Source organism: Erithacus rubecula (assembly GCF_903797595.1).
Source record: "Erithacus rubecula genome assembly, chromosome: 10".
In the NCBI taxonomy this organism is placed as follows: domain Eukaryota; kingdom Metazoa; phylum Chordata; class Aves; order Passeriformes; family Muscicapidae; genus Erithacus; species Erithacus rubecula.
The window spans coordinates 21359089-21376250 of record NC_136662.1 but is presented as its reverse complement, the minus strand read 5'-3'; the positions used below and the strand labels follow the sequence as shown (position 1 = coordinate 21376250).

Here is a 17162-nt window from a genome sequence, read left to right as displayed (position 1 = left end):
CTGCCCAGTCCTTTCCCTGCAATGTAATCACCCTCCATCAGTTTCTGTTGCTAAATGACCTTGGGGAGGTTTTCAAAGGCACAAATAGCAACTGTGTATACTGAAATTTCCTTGAAAATGGGTAAATCCCTGCCTGACTGCCTCTTCAGTCTGAAAAATTGTTTTTTAGGCACATTTTGGGGCAGGCAGTGTGTGCTGCTTCTTCCATTCATAAGTGAGGTGATATTGTAACAGAGCTGCTTCTGAGTATGATCAAATTTTTGACAGATCTGATGCTGCCCATGAGTACCAGGATGCCCTTAAATATCAAGCTCATCTCATTCAGCAGTCAAATGTTAGCCATTAATTTTATTTTTAAAAAAATCTAATCAAAGGATTGGTGCTGTAGCAGCTCCCAGAGACAGAAGACAGAGAACACAGACCTGGGTCCTACCATTAAAATCTTGACATCAGCAGTGTTAGCAGGAAGACAGTCATGCACATAATGACTGTCATGTAGTGTCATTGCTATCTGAACGCTGATTTCATGCAAATTGTTGCAGAAAATGTGTTCACCTGTACTTGCAACCATCTTCTTGCAAATATTATTGCTACTACTAACAACTTTAAATCTTCAAGCTCCCATTTCTGTTCTCCCAGTTTTCTTCTTTAATCATTCCTACTTTTATATGTACTCTGTGTATCTAATGTACATTCGTGGCATTTTTAATTGCATCTTTTAACAGTGTTTCAGTTTATTTATAGTAAATTTCTTGCATATATTTCTTTTCACTCTGAACTGCCATTAAGGGTCCAGTCTACTGCAAATGGTCAATTACCATTGCAAGAGGAAGGCAATTTGACAAGTGCTTTTTAAAGAAATACTTTTACTGCCTTTTAATTTATACCCTTTAAGGAAGCAATTGGCCACTTGACAATTATTCTCTCATTCAATTTTTTTCCAAGGCTTTCTGCCAAATGATTAAATTACGTATCCCATCGTGCATTAACTGTAGACCTAATAATATGTGTTATAAAGAAGGATTTATTTTAATTAGTTGTCTGGTGGGCTGTTATTAAGGAGTGAATCAAAATTATTTTGTCATTGAGATATAAAGGCTCTAGAGCGCTGCGACACGTCTTGAAGTTCTAGAAGACATACAAAGAAAAGCTTTCTGCCCTTTTCATCTGCTGCTGGCATTGCAAACTGCAGTGGTTGTTTTTCCTTCCCCAGGCTATCAGGCTGTCCCTGGAGCAGTCTTTGCCCCCCCGAGCCCAAGGAGGAGAGCACTGAGTCTGTCAGCAAACTCCGCATCCGGACGCCCAGTGGAGAATTCTTTGAGCGGCGTTTCCTGGCCAGCAGCAAGCTGCAGGTTGTCTTTGATTTTGTAGCTTCCAAGGGGTATCCTTGGGAGGAGTACAAGCTGCTGGGCACCTTTCCAAGGAGAGATGTGAGTATCTGTACCTTTCAGGAATGAATACCTCTGCTTCTTGCTCCTGTGGGTTGACTGGGCTGGGGTTATAGCACAAAAGGTAAAAGGAGGGCCTGGGGATGTTCGAGTGCTGCCAAGCTCTAAGCCAGGTGCTGGCTGACCAGTGCTGTCAGATGTTACATACAGAGCTGTGAGACCTGCCTCCAGTGACATTGTAAAAAATCCTACATTTCAGAAAAAGCTGTGGACCATATTCAGTAAAAATCCAAATATGCTGAGCCAACTTTGTTCACATCCTGTTTTGCAGGAGACTCCATCACCTCATGGTTTAGGTCTGTTATGGGTTGGTACTTCTGATCTTTCTGGTTTTGCCATTTGGATGCACCTTTATGTTATGAACAAGGCTCAGCATCAGATAATACCCAGTTATGAACTTTTAACTACATCCTAATAAATATTTGATCCACCTGTTACATAATACCAATAGATAATTACATCTCCTACCTTGAAATTGTATGATAAACCACATCTCTTACCTTGAAATTGTATTATGAACCTGCTGTGGCTGGTTTTCAGAATCAATACTACTCACTGCTTACAACAGCCAATTAAATTCTGTTGATAAATCAACAGATAATTTTTGTGCTGGCTCCTACATTTCTTGGATAATCCACCTCTGTGTTTTCTGCACAAATTAGCTTTCATTTCTTATTTAGCCATTGCTACAGCAAAGGTGAAAGTCAGTGAGTCCAGGCTCAGTGTGTGCAGGGGCTCTGGATAAAAGGTGAAGGGAATGGGCAGTGCAGAGACATCAGGACAGAGCCAAGCACAGTGATGGGTGAAGTTCAGCAGCTCTTTGGCCATACTGCCTGAGCTCTGCAGGGGACTGGGGCAGCTCTGGACCAGCTGGGGTCTTGTTTGCTGGAGACATCTCCAGGAAACTGGTTAGACCATTTTTCATCAAAGGAGTTCAGTAATTTGAATTGCTTTTCCATTTTGTTTCCCATCACTACCCCTGGGGGAAGTTCACTAGGAATGAGACTGACTGACATGTTTCCAGTAGTTTGTGACAGATACCTCTTGCTTTATCATCTTCTCCAAAGGAGAAGAAGCTCATCCTTAGCAAGCATACAACCTTGTGAGTGGATGTGATTTCTGCCCTGTTTTTGGCACAACTGTGAACAGGATTGCAGTGCTTGCAGCTCTTCTTCCACTTTTTCCTGTATTGGAAATCCTAATCAGTCATACTGAAAAGCAGTGTTTAAGGAATCTTGTTAATCACTAATTAACTTTACTCCTTAAGCATGCACTACCATTTCCAGTGGAACCAAAGACTAGAAGTCACCTGTGCTTCCAGGATTACTGATGGTTCAGTGTACTTGGCAAAAGAAAAAGTGTGTTTGCAGTCTAAACAATGGGTTGTGCATTTTAAATATTTTGCAAGTCATGCCTCCCTACCTGTAACTTATTTCTGATGTAATACATATTTAATATAAAATCCCTACAGGTATGCCCTCTTAACTTTTTGCATTTGTTTTTCACTTTACACTGGTTGCTTCTGGTCTTAATCACATCATCATCATTATGAATGTTAGTCATCTGTAAAAAACTCCCAAATTTATCAGGTGAATCACATAAGAATAAGTTCTAAAATGAGTAGAGAAGGAAAAAATACCACTATATTAAAACAGGCTGGTAATGTCAGTACATCTGAGAAACTGGCAGGGAGAAAAGACTGAGGCAAAGAAAGAATTTAATGGCAGGGTCTGGAGCTGGTGGTCTGTTGTGTGGGAAGCAAAGACCCTGTCATCTTTTTTCTATGATTCCAACCTAATAAGGCCATGTATGAGGAGTCACATAAATGATTCATGCTGATTGACTCAGCCATGTATGAATCCCGTTGCCATTGTGACCACCAGAGCCACAACACACAAAAAATATTCCCCAGGGGTTTGCTAACCACTGAGAACTGTAGATGACATCTGTCATGCTCCCCAGGTTTGGAAAGTTAGAAGCATGCAACTCCATAGACAGATTAAAAAATAAAATAAGGCATTGTTACATGGTTTGGAAGAAGTACAGTCAAAGTTGACTGTGTGACAAAGCCATGGGCTTTGTGTTCTGTAAAAATACACTGTAAGTTATCAAGACCCTTCCAGTGTGGGGTGTGTTACAAACATGAACAAGAATCTGTGCTACAAGGACAGAGCACTTGGGACGCTTGTGCTCCAGAAAACAAGAGCATTTAAAATGTCTGTATGTGAGCTATACATAACATTTTTAAAAAAAAATATGTTTGAAAGTATCAGAATTACTTTGCTGGTGTTTTGCTGCAGTGAGATAATACATGTCTTCTAAAGTTAGTTTGTGGGTTTTTTTTCTATCGTAATCTGCTTTACAATAACAAACACACCCCCAAAAGTGTTTCTGTCTTATCAAAACAAGGGGATTATCTTCAACCATATCAACATTTTCTTGTGATAAACTTGTTAGAGCATTTTTACCTGCTGTTCAAAGCCATCAGTCCCGATACAGTGTTGTTGAAGTATTTTTACATCTTTCATAAATAAAAATTCATTAGTTCTAAATCCTATGTTCCAGGTGCTTACACAGATATCCCTAGCTGACTTAAAGTTGGTATCATAACCCTACTGTAAATACAAACTTCTACACATGAGTAAATAACCAGATTAACCTTTTCCAGACACTACTTGTAGATTTTAAAGCAGCAGTGACATTCCAAAGCAGTTAAGCACATGCAGTGACTTGTTATTGGGTCTTTGTCACTGATTGTGTTGTTCTTTCTGCCTGTGCTGAAATGAGATATTAACCAGCTCCTCTCTCAGTACCTCAGCACCACATCTTGCACCACCAGTGTGTGAGCTTGGGGCAGCAGGGAGCTCATGCCTCAGACTCTGGAAGTGTTGGCAAGCACATCTTTGGGAGTGAAAGGCTGTATTGTATTTCTTGGCATTATTCTGAAATACACCTGCAAGGGTTTCGTGGGAGGAAATGTGTGCACTGTTAAATGTGTGTGCTGATTTCAGAGTTATAGTTCTCTGTCTTCCAGAAATCATATTTAACTATAACAAAAGGATCTTACTCTATGTATATTAGTGTTCTTAGTCAACGTATTAGTTCAGTATTTAAGTCCCTTTCTTTTAAAAGCCTTCCCAAACTCTGACTTTGGTAGTCCTCTTGACCTCCCAGCTGCAAGATCCTCCTTCTCCCAGTGCCTTGTTGACCTCCAGATAATCAGTTCCTCCCTTACTTCAGTGCTGGTGATGTGCACAAGTCTTCCTGAAACTATTCACATCTTACAGGGTGGGCATTTTACCCCACTTAGACAAGAAGCTGAAGTGGACCAGGTCTAGCTGAAGCTCCAAGAGGAATGTGCAGAAATTGACCCAAACTGTGCTTCTGCTGCTCCACTAGGGTTAATATGTTTGTGAATGTTTTATGGTGTCTCTCAGATAGGGAGGTTCAGGCATGATTCCTCCTTCTAAAAGCTGTGTTTGAAAGACTGAATGTATTAATTTCTCAAGAAAAATCAAATTTGTAGGCTGTAATTTCTGCTGCTGATTTCTCCTTGAGGTGGAGCATTAGTTATGTATTTGAGAGTATGCCTTCTGCAGACATGGTATTAGAGACTTAAGCTCTTTATTTACTGTATCTGGAAGCCTTGGTAAGCCAAGACTTGTACAGTATTTCACATTTTATTTTTCTGAGCCACAGCTTAGGATCAGGTGGCAGTTAAGTCACTTAAGGTTATTTAAATGCATCTAAAATGTTGCTTAATAATTCAGAACCAGTTTGCTCTGTTTAGAGTATTAAGATTTTTAAATCCTTTTAATTAACCAATTTCAACAGCAGTTTAAATAAACAGAAACAAAAAATCTCCCTTGAAAGGGCAGAAAAAAAAATTGACTCAAATTGCATGTCAGTTTAAAACAGATATGATCAGGATTTCAGTAAATTTAGGGCCAGGGAATTCATAGTTTGGGAGGATATGGGAATATAGAATAAGATATTCCTCCAAACCCCAATGTGATTGTTCATTCCTGTGCTGTGGCAGGAGTAATCCTCTTTGATGCTCACAGTGGTGAAAATAATGCCACAGGATAGTAAGTTTAGCTGCAGCACTTGGTATGAAGTCCTCTGAGCAGGTACCCTCTAATATTCTCAGAAGGGTGATTGTTATTATTGTTATTCCAGGTAGTTTGATAATTTTGTGTATGAGTTCTGACAGCTGTTCTTTGTAAGGATTATTCTAAATTTCACACCATGCAAACTACTGCCTTCAGATAACTTACTTTTAAACTCATTAGGTCATGTTTAAACACTCTAAATAGTTCATGAAAGAGTTACCTGTCCAGGACCATCTTTTTTTCTAACATTCTTCCCCCTAATAATGATCTTGATAGAAAAATGGAAGAAAGGTGATATTGTGATAAAGGATTTGTGCAGTACCACAGCTACACCCTATAGTATTGCTAGTCATTTCATGTAAGTAAGAAAAGTAGCTTGAATATCTGTTTTATAGTATTGGAGGATTTCAGATGAATCAAATATTTTTTTTCTGATAGGTGCCAAAAATGTTGAGAATTACATGTGATACCTGTAATTTCCCCAGTAATTTCAGTTACTGATACTTATCTTTCCTACTACACAAAGTAGTAGTCATCTCTTTTAATTCACTTAATTTAAATTTTTCTGCTCACTGGCTCATGTGCTCTGATCTAGTTTACACAAGGCCACAGCCACCTACAAAGGTAGATGTCCCTCCTCCTATCATTTGCAGCTTTTCTTAAGTCAATACTACCTGCCCTTGTCTTTCCTCTCCTTTTAAGATCTGTTGTTATTTTATTTATTCAAGCAGTTAGGTTTGGTTTAGTTAAGACACTGAGAAGTTGCCTAAGCAAATTGGCCATTCCACACTGGCATATTCCCATGCCTCTTTTGAAGCCTGGTTTCTGACCCTTCTTCCTGATGACTTGTAACAGTGGAGGGATTGGAAAGATTAACCTCGAGTATAAGAGGAAAGGACACTGAAGCATTTGTAGCTCCCAGATTTTCCTGCTTGTTTGTTGCTCACAAAGAACATTATCATAGTCTTTTGGTCAGCACCTAAAAAAGGGAGTAGATAACATTCTTGCTCTGGTGAAGTCAGTGACAGCACCTCAGGGAACATTGAGTGTATTTTGCATCTTGAAATGTGATGTTTACTTTTGTGGACATATAATTTCCATATAGGTAGTAGAAATTCTGTAAATATTACAGAAGGATTTTTCACAATGTTTTCTTCCAAGAAAGACAGACTTGATGTGTTTTTTCAGACCCAGTGGCTTTACATAAGTAACTGATCCAAAGCAAAGGATTAAAGCCCTTCGTGTATCAAGTCACTGAAAGGAGATCTCATCTCACAGATGTAAGAAAAGAAGTAGAATTGCATTCTGTAGATCAATATAGTTTTGATCTCTCACAGCAACTCTATTTGAATACAGGGAATGTTTAACCAGTTTCAGGAAATAGGTGTGCATTTCAGATGAGCTCTTTCTCTCAGGGCTCACAGGAGTGAGCAAGCATTCACCCAGCGCTGAATGCTCAATGCGGGCGCCAGCTCTCCGTGAATCATCCTCATTAGTTAGCCCAGTGACTAATGCCAACCATGGGATTAATATATTCCACCCAACAGCCCTTCAGTGCACATCCCTTGCACCCAAAGTGCTCTTTTATTCAGCACTGCCCCATTTTACAAAACATTTATTTCAGGGGAGGCGTGTTATTGTTCGCAGGAAGATGCCTTAGTTAAGCTGTAGAGCTCTGCTCTTGCATGTGACATTACCCAGCATAAACTGGGGCTAAGATATTTTGTACTTTTTCTCCAGAATTCTCGTTGAATATTTGTTTTGTAGACTTTTTATGACCCATGTAGGAAGAAATGAAATTATAAAATACCAATAGAGAGCCTTTGTACTAGTATGATACTAAGACTGCTGTGTCTGGTTACCAGAAAATTTAATGATCTCCTGCTGTTTTGGTAATTGCATAAGTAATGCATCAGACTAAATCACCAAAGCAGTCCTAGGCACTCTCTTTATTCCATTTACCTATCTACCAATCACAATGTTATACTGTAGATATCATTGTGGTATCTGAACATCTTAATCCTTTGAACTGGTGATAAAAATCCTTTTGGATTGTTTTTATGCAATTATAATTAAGTGCACATGAGTCCAATCCTGGGTCAATCTGTGAGTGCCTGTGTTCCCATCCATTCCCTTCTGGGATGTATGCAAAGCACAGTTCTTACAGTTCATTTGGAGCACTAAATGTATGTTTTCAAACTTCCAGAGGATGTGCTTCCTTTCAGTTCTTCATCAGTCTCCAGAGTGAAAGCTGTAGTATTTCTGGGAATGTAATATTTTTTCTGTGTAGCTAGCACATTTAAAAAAAATGCATAAATAATTGTTAGCTCACTATAAGCACACAGGCAGCAGTGCCCACAAGTAATGGACTGTTTTTCTCCCTGGCACAGCAGAAAGGATGCTTAACATCCAAATGCTGTCATCTGTAAATGCCAGTACTTAAACCTCTCTGCTCAACAAGAAAAATTAAGGTAAATAGCATGAGGGAGAAGATAGTGGAGCTCTTCTTCCTGCAGGTCCTTTGTCAGGAAAAGACAAGGTCTAGGGTTTTCTGTCAGCTTCTCTTTTTCTGAGAAACTGCACAAAGAATTCCTAAATAAATCAAAGATTTCAAACCAGAAGGAAGGAGGGGAGGAAAGCAGAAAATCTGAGGAGATCTATTCCTCAAAGACTGAAGTCCTCCAGTCTTGGAGTTGTTGCCACTGTGGGACCATTAATAAGCCAGGTCAGGACCTGCAAGTGACTCCTCTGACTGACTCCAACTCCATCTTCTTGCTCTCAAGGCAACTCGTGTAATACTTCAGCACCATCAGCACCACAACAATAAAAGTCACATTATTCAGAGAAGCTTTTCTTAATTGAAATACTTTGTGTTTGCTCTTCTGCCAAAATGAAAGAGCAGATTGGTTGTCACTGAAAATGAGCTGTTTGAAAGGCTGGAGAGAGATGCAACATTTTTGTAGTGATTTTTAAAAGTGAGATTAATTCTTGGAAAGAAGTATAAAACAGATATTCAGTGATGTTGGTAACTGGATGTATTTTGGCCCTGTTTTGGGGAAGTACTGATCACTAAACAATTTTTCTGGTCCTTGGCTAAAAGGAGGCACAGAACTGCCTGAGAGCTACCCAGGTGTATACAGCCCTTCCTAAGGCCTTTTGTTGGAAAGCAGCTAAACTACAGTTATGTATTTCTTTCATTACTCACTGTTAAAAAGGTATAGGATTTGTGTAAAAATCTGGTATTTTTAAAAATATCATTAACCTTGGGGCTTTATTTAGTTTTGGCCAAAAAAAAAAAATTCCTTTTTGTGGCAGTTTTAAGCTTTGTTTTGCCAATAGGAGGTATTTATTCCACCTGAAAAATCAGATTTTCATTTGGAACTTTTATTAAGCATCAGATAGTCCAGGTGCCATTATACAAATATAGCAACAATGAGTTTGGGCTTATCCTTGTTATTTGTACCACCCTGTCATTACATTCAGCGTTTTAGAAAATGAGAGAACACAGTTGCTGTCTTAATTTACTGTCAAGTAAGTCAATTAGTGCAAGAGAGGTTAATCAGCCTTCACTGGTTAAAATCTATGCAACAATTTTTTTTAAAGTATAAGTTATGTTAAGGCAGTGACAACTTAGACTCTATTTCAAGGTCGACTGCATCTCAGAGCACTGCACGGCTTTCCAAGGGGAAAATGGGAAGCATGCTCAAGGTAGAGGGCACAGCATCACAATTTTCTGTTTTATCAACAGCTGCTACTTTGCTTAGTAAATGTATTTTTAAATATGCTTAATCTAAAATATGTTTTGAGAAAACCTCTTCAGAGAAATAAGGCAGTCAGTGTGATGTATTGGATTAAAGCTTTGTATTTGGATTGAGGCTACAAGTCTTTTACTATGACATATTTTTCCTTGTTTGTGACGGCTTTCTTCAATTCAGATGTAAATTATCTCCAAGTTTATTCAACTAAGCCCAATCTAATTGCATATATTTCTATAAAGTAACTCTACTTTTGTTTGTTGCTCAAGTTGAGTGTATTATCTGTGTAACCCAGAGATATTTCAATAGGTAGAAAGGATTCACTGTATTTGTTTGTGTGTCACTCTGAAAATATAGTTTTTTAAACAGATCTGGTACTTTACCAGGTGTGCCTTTAAGTAATTTCTATTGCATTTATACTTTAGGAGGATTAGGAAAGAGAGTAAAAGAACTCTTTGTCCGTTAGATTCATTGAATGTATTCATGCGTGTGTAAGTGGTATAGAGGCTGTGCTACTCAGGAATCAGATCCTTGTCCTAGGGTGGAGAGAAAGGTGAAGGGTGTGATATTTACTGCTTGTGTAAGTGTCATAATAATTGTGTATTTGATTCTTTATTTTTAAATTACCTTCCTGGGCATTAAGCCATTTTTTTTTTGGTATTTATCTTTTGCCCGCAGAGTTAGGGAGGGTAAGGAACCACACCTTGTGAGTGGCAAAAGTACAGCTGCTCAGGATGTGAGTGTGTAATAGAACAGATAGGTCAGCAAAGGTGGAGACAGAAATAGCTCAAGTGTTATTCTGGAAGGAAAAAGACTTTGCTATAAAATGTTGTTTAGATTATCATTTGTTTTGATTTTTGATTTATCTAAAAACCCAATTAATTTATTGAGAATGAAATGCAAGGAATATAAGAATTAACATCACTACCTTGTGCCTTGTAAAGTCATAAATAATTTGAACTTCTAAGTGGCACAGAAGTACTTCCAACTAGCTGGTGCTTAGTTGGTATAGTCACTACAGAATTCACTTAAACAAATACTTTTTAAATGATAATCTCCCTGGCACCAAACTGACATTGGTTGTGTAACAAAGCTCTTTAAAAGAGGAAGCCATAGCTCCAGTGCACCAAAACCTAAGGGCACATAAAACTGAATCCACAGTTGGAATAAAATTTTGTCTATCAGCTTAAACCTATTTCAGTAAAAGCAGCTCAGGGGCAAGATCTAATACCAGCAGAAATAAAGTCCTGCAGCACCTCTGGTCATTTCCCTCAAAGCAGTCTTTCCTGAAAGGAAGGGGATGTTAAAGGTTTGCACAGACAGTATTTGCCTGAAGATAAAATCTCCTGGGGCACTCTGTGTTCAGGGCTTTGGGACAGCCTTGACTGCACCTGCATGGTATTGTACAGGGCTCTGGGAGCTTGACTGTCAGTAATTTTGCTGTCACTTGTGTTCTACTCTCTGCTTCTGGACACTGAGTCCCTCCTCTGCCACCCTTCTCACTGGATAAGCTTGGAACGCTTTGCAGTCTCTTTTCAAGGGGTTTTAGTTCATGTGCCATTATAATATAAAGTATTAGGCATTAGCAAACCCACAAAAGATTTGAAAAATACATTCAGCTGGTCTCACAGTGTGATGCATGAGGTGACTCCTAGAGTGTGTGCTTACAACTGGTAGAAAGTCAGGTATTGCAGGGCTTGAAGATGCTAATAAAAATGTGCCTTTAGCTTTTGTTAAGGCCTTTAACTAATTCTGAGGGTGAATTTTGCAACCTTAATCAATAAAGCGTTCATTCCACCACACAGGTAGAACAGATCAGTGATTTTCTGTGTAATTGCTAACAACATAGAATAAATCTTCAACTAATACAGGTGTAGGGCTTTGGGACAGTGAAACTTTTATCATGTGCAGGGCTGTTTTGGAAAGAGCATCATGCAATGGCATCAGAGCCCAAGGGAGTCAGCTCAGAAGTGGAATCCAGAATTTATACTAATGGTGATGAAACAAGGCACACAGATATACACCTAAAGGCATTCTATACTTTTCACTGTGAAATAATGCACATAAATATGAGTGAATGAGATTCAGTAGAACACTACACTGAACACACCTTTGCAGGCTACAGCTCTTTCCTTTGATCTCTCTTACAGACTGCTCTTTGGTTTCTAATTCTGTTTTAAAATACTGTAGGGGTAGAATGCATCTTAGCTCTTATACTTCATATATTTACAAGAGAAACCATTTATTTTGTTAGGTGGTGTGTTCACTAATAAGGCTTCTATTCTTTGTAGTAAACAACATATTTACAAGCCACAAATAACAAAGTAGAAGCTGCAGAAGGGTTGTGGTGTGATAATTAAGTACAATGGCGACCCATATGAACAGAAAATGCCAAGGAGCTAAAACAAAGCAACAACAGCTTTGTTTGTTGACAGATGTAGGAGCCATATTGTTAGTTAATTGGGTAATGGTGTAAACATTTGCAAACTCTGCTGTCCCTCAGTGAATTAAGCAGCACACTGAAATTATGGTGAAAAGCTGTACAGTCCTTGTGCTGCAGGTTCTCCAGAAGGCTCCTAGGACCCTTCTCACTGGGGAAGGAGCATCATGTGTTGTTGTTATTTAAGGCACTTGAAGTTTGCAAACCATAGACTAGGACATGTATCTGGAATTAGGCTCAAGTGAATAACACATTTCCATATGGTTACAGCCTGGAAGGTTGTGTTCAGTGCCTAGACATACTTCTAAGACTTTTTTTCCAATGCAAAAGAGATGTGTTATAACTTTCCTGCCTTTTCTTGAAAAAGAAAAGAAAAAGCAAATGAAAAACCCCAACAAAATGGTTGCAGGATTTGAAAACAGAGGTGTCTAAATTAATATGGGCTTGTACTGAAAAGAATGAAAATTGCTGCTCTCAGGTGCCTAATGCCTCAGAAGCTGTGAATTGCACAGACCCCTTTTTACCTCACTCCCTGTTCAGTAACAGACTGTAGCAGAATACCAAAACGTTAAAAAATGCTACAAGATACTTAATTAGCATACTTCTGTAATCACAAACTTAAATGCACTACTTTGGCTGTTTTTTACGTAACAGGTTTGCTTTCATAGATAATAACCTTTCAATAATTCAAGCAGCATCTGTGCAGGAATGCATAATTGGACTGTAGATAATAGGAATCTAAAATTGAGTCTGGTTTTTGTAAATTATTTTTCTCTTCAGACATTTAGCAGTAGCTCACCACAGGACATGAAGTTTAAGAAAATACATTCCTGCTCTGGTGATAAAAGTAGTGCATCTGTTTGGTTTTTGGGTTTGGTTTGGATTTTTTAATTATGCCATTTAAAAAAATCTGCAGTCAGATGAAATTGCACTGATTTTGATGGTCTTAGGAAATGATAAGCCTTGAATGTTTGTTTAAATAATATTTTTTCCCTAATTATTCAATAAGACAATAGAAATGCAAATATATTTCAAGTTTGCCTGATTCACTTGGGGGGAGAGAATGAGAAGCTATACTATTTTTGTTAATAGATAACAAGATTAGTAAATTAGGCTTTTAAGAAAATTACATGAACACTTCTTATTAATTCATAACATTTCATGTGCTAAACCCTGAATGTTTTCAAAAAATGTTTTTAGATAGCAGTGGCATGCTGCGATCATAGATGAAGCAAATTTAAGTGTGGAAAAAATGTTTATTGGCATGCATCTGCATTTATACCTCTAGCATAAGACTAATAATCTATTATTAGTCTAATAATCTATTCTGATAAATGGTGGGCTCACACAGCAAAATAAACAAAAACAGATTACAGGGAAAATAAGTTTAAAAATGGAAGTGAAATGTTTCAGAAAACGGTTCATCTTTCTGCATGAAGCTTTGCAGTATTCTGAAGGATGTCACAGCATTGGCATGGAAACTTGAATGTCAGAAGGACACTGGGACACTTGTTGTCCTTAATTTGTCTATATAAGTAAATATATTGTATAATAACCACACAGTTAAACAGTTTTCTCCCAGCCTGGGATGACTGAGGTGTCTGGAGAGCATTGAAGTTTGAAGTGAAAAAACATTTGAAAGATTGAAGTGAGTGGAAGCTGGGTGTTCCACCACATGACTTGGAGCAAGAAAGGGAGTAGGAAAATCAAGTTTCCCTTTTCAGTGGAGGCATCTTCTTGGGTTGGCTTTGCTGCTTGCACCATCAGTTTGACTGAAATTTTGGGATGATTATCTAGGTGTGGAGTTTTATTTTTCATCTTAACTCATATCTTCTAGTAAACCTTCCAGAAGTTCTTAACTTTGACAAAAATAGATTTGTGCATTAGTTTATGGTAGAGAACCAGACCTTCTTGGAATTAATGTCAGGGATTCTGTTTTTTTATTATTCTGTTCATTGTTATTATGACAACAATAGAGAACACAAGATCCATTTCTTAATCTGCGTCCTGGAAAATAAAACTGCTTCAGTTATCACTGATGGAGGGACTCAAAAATCTTCCCAGTGAGAGTCTGCACTGTGAAGATAAACAGTTCAAAAGTCTACTTACACTTATCTTTTTGTTCATGTATTTACAGGTGACCCAGTTGGATCCAAATAAGTCATTACTGGAGGTAAAACTGTATCCTCAAGAAACCCTTTTCCTAGAGGCAAAAGAATAGATCAAACAAGATTGTAGGACTAATCATCCTTTGATAAGCCAGAGGCACAGCATCGAGAGGAAGACTTCTCTGAGCACCACCTTGTACTGACATCCAGCTCAATTCCATGTCACAAGTTTGCCTCTTGCAAGAATCCTGAAAAATTGAAAAAACAAACATAGCTACTTAAAGTTTCACATACATGAGTATATGTTTCCAACCTTTAAATGAGCAGAGGATAAAGTTCTGCTATGAACACTGAACATTATGATTTTGTTGCTCACTTATCATCCAGCTTTTGTTATAATTAATGCACTGTTAAAATGTGAGTGATTGTTAAGTAGAATTTTTACTCCTCAAATGCCCCTTTTTCACCAAGAAATCTTGGACATTTCTGCCTGTACTTTTGACACTAGAATGCTGTATATTTGATATCTCACTGAGCCAGTGCTCTCATATATATGCATTTTATTTCTGTGTTTGAATTTCTACTTTGTCAACTAATTTAAAAAGGCAGAAAAAATTAATGGGACATTCTCAGCCATGGAAATTTAACAGTATTATAGTAGAAAGCATACAATTTTTGTTAGTACTTTCTGACTTCTTTGATAAGATGTAAGGTTTTGTTTGGAGAATATAGTTTGACATATATGCGAGGTATTTATTTACTGGTTCTGCTTTGGGTCTCAGTTCCAATTCAGTTTAGGATGTATTTTCCATTACATTGCAGTGTGAAACTGCTTATTGCATGATGTGAATATTTAAATAACATTAGACATGGCCAGTACCAGAAACCTGGTATCTTGCCAACACTTCAGGAATCAGCTGATATTGAATATCAGCTGTTAAAAACCTTTCAAATACCAGATACAAAAGTTCTTTATTTCTCCTTGTGAAAGAAAGGGCAGTTCCCATTTTCGCAGTTTTTCTTCATTCTGGCACTTGCTTGTCTCCTATTACTCTGCTGGTTTAAAGCACCTTGTTTGGTTCATCAAACAATGAGTATTTTAAGGGGTGGTGTAATAAGAAATCTGCCTTATTGTTGCACACTTTGGACATTTTTACAATACATTATTGATCCCATCTCAAATTAAAGAAATCGTAGTTCTCTTGTCTGAAATGTATGCACCAGCTACCTGTTACCTGACATGGAAAAATCTGGTAATTTAAATTTCTCAGCCACAGAATGAGCATACTGAGGCTAAGACCATAACGTGCAGTTGATGCCAAACCTGCATAAAAACTGATTTGTTTGGGTTTTTTCTTTTTTTCTATTTTTTTAATTTTTATTTTTACCTTCCTTTTTTTTTTTTTTTTTTCAACCTCTGGGCTTGCAGGACAGTGCACAATAGCACTACAGGATCATCATCTGCTAAACTATTTTTTTTTTATCCATTTAAAGCCTGGCACATTTTTTCCATTTATGTTAATACGTAATTCATAGTGTTTATTGTAGCTGAATGAGTTCTGATTGGAAAATTTTGTACTAAGCTAAAACCAGTTGCACACATCTTTTAGTCTTTCTTTTTTTCTTTGGAAGGATGGTGATATGAAATTAAATGTATGCCTACTATTAAGATGTTAGTGATGCTGATATATTGTTACCTTTACCAAAAATGCGACTTTCTGAGCGGGCAAAGCCTTATTCTACCTTTTATAATTCTGTAATTAGTGAGTGCTACACCAGACACTTTTGGAAGTGAAGTATCTCTCACACACAAAAGGTTTAGAAGTGTAAGCAAATCCTAATAATTTGCAGTTCACAAATAAAAGAATTCCTAGCCAATTGAATGATAAATGTACGTGTAATGGAAAGCTGAATGCAGATGCTTCATTCTGAACTTTTGTTTTCTGACAAAAAAAAAAATTTCCACTGCGTTTATTAAATAAGAAATTAACGTGGGTTGCAAATTGGGGTGATGCTGTTTCTACAATCACAGTAAAACATACAGCAGGATTTTAAAGTGATGCATATCTTTTTTTTTTTTCCTTCTAAGCTGGCTGTTGAGGAAAGGAGTTGCTGAAATAGTGCTTCACAAAGCAAAGCGACCTTTCAGCTAACTTGTTTATATTAATCTGTTCTGTTTAACTTCTGTTTGATCTCATCAGGCTGTTTTCGCTCACTCAACTTGATTTCTGTATTTTGACTATATATTCTTTACTTTGATACTAGTTTTATAAAGTTATTAAATGTGGCTTGAATATTTGTTGAACTTGTTGAAGTCAGTGCTCCCAGGGTTGTTTGGCCTTTTTTTTTTCTAAACTCTATTATTTTTTCCCTCATTTTCTTCATATTGCAAAATACACTGTCATTATCAAAATGTTCTAGTGATAATTAACTGGAAGTGTTCAAAGTGGTGGCATTATTGCCCTGTGATATAAAGATTTTGAGATCACTATACAGGGATCATTCTGCCACGACATAAACAAGTGTATCGCTCTTTAAATAAAACGTTAATGATTTTGGTCCTTAAATACTTTGGGCCTGATTTCAAGAAACAACCATGTCGAGTCACCTTTCTGAATCACACCATCAACATAAGCCAATCCCTGTGTAGAAATATTAATATTCTATGCCATCATTTTCTGCTCTCCTGGTATTCACTTCACATGCTCTGCTGGCACAGATAATCCTCTAGTCATTCGAATTTTGTAATTCAGTATTACCCTAGAACTGTAACACAATTGCTATGGAGCACATCCCTGATTCTGCCTTTTAATCTTCAGGTTCTTCACATTAATGGATTACCATTAACGTGATGAATGCATTAGTTTTAAGTCTTAAGGAGTTACTGTTGCTGGAAGGAATCCCGTGCTATGCATCAGCTCCTGTTATTCATGGGGTGAAGGTGGGGCATGCTCTGGATTTGGGAAAACTTCCTGCCTGTTGACAGTGGTGTCTGAAATCTTTATTAGAGACCATGCAGAACACAAGTGTTTGCTCTGTACTCTCTGCACATGCACCCTTCAGCTCAGTGGGAGTGCTGAGCATGTTTCTAATGGAGCTGTGTTGGGGGGGTTGTCTATTCTTTTTAATGTAGCAGAAGAGGACTTTGGCTTTCATGAACTGTAGCTACTCGGTGACATTAGAAACTTAAAATAAATTTTCAATTGCAGAAATATTTCTACTAAACAGTTATATGATTTCACTCTTCCATATGTGGGGAAAAACCAAATCACAATATCCCAGAGTCCCAGGACTGAAGC

General features: G+C 37.7%; 1 protein-coding gene across 1 annotated transcript in view; it reads left to right on the top strand.

Moving 5' to 3' along the window:
* The window catches only part of FAF1 (Fas associated factor 1), a 148881-nt gene extending 132713 nt beyond the window's left edge, over positions 1–16168 (top strand). Inside the window, 3 exon segments of the mRNA XM_079314543.1 lie at positions 1214–1243; positions 1245–1430; positions 13893–16168. Of these exon segments, the coding sequence (XP_079170669.1) occupies positions 1214–1243; positions 1245–1430; positions 13893–13976 (300 nt within the window). The 3' untranslated portion in view covers positions 13977–16168.
* The last annotated feature ends 994 nt before the right edge of the window (positions 16169–17162 follow it).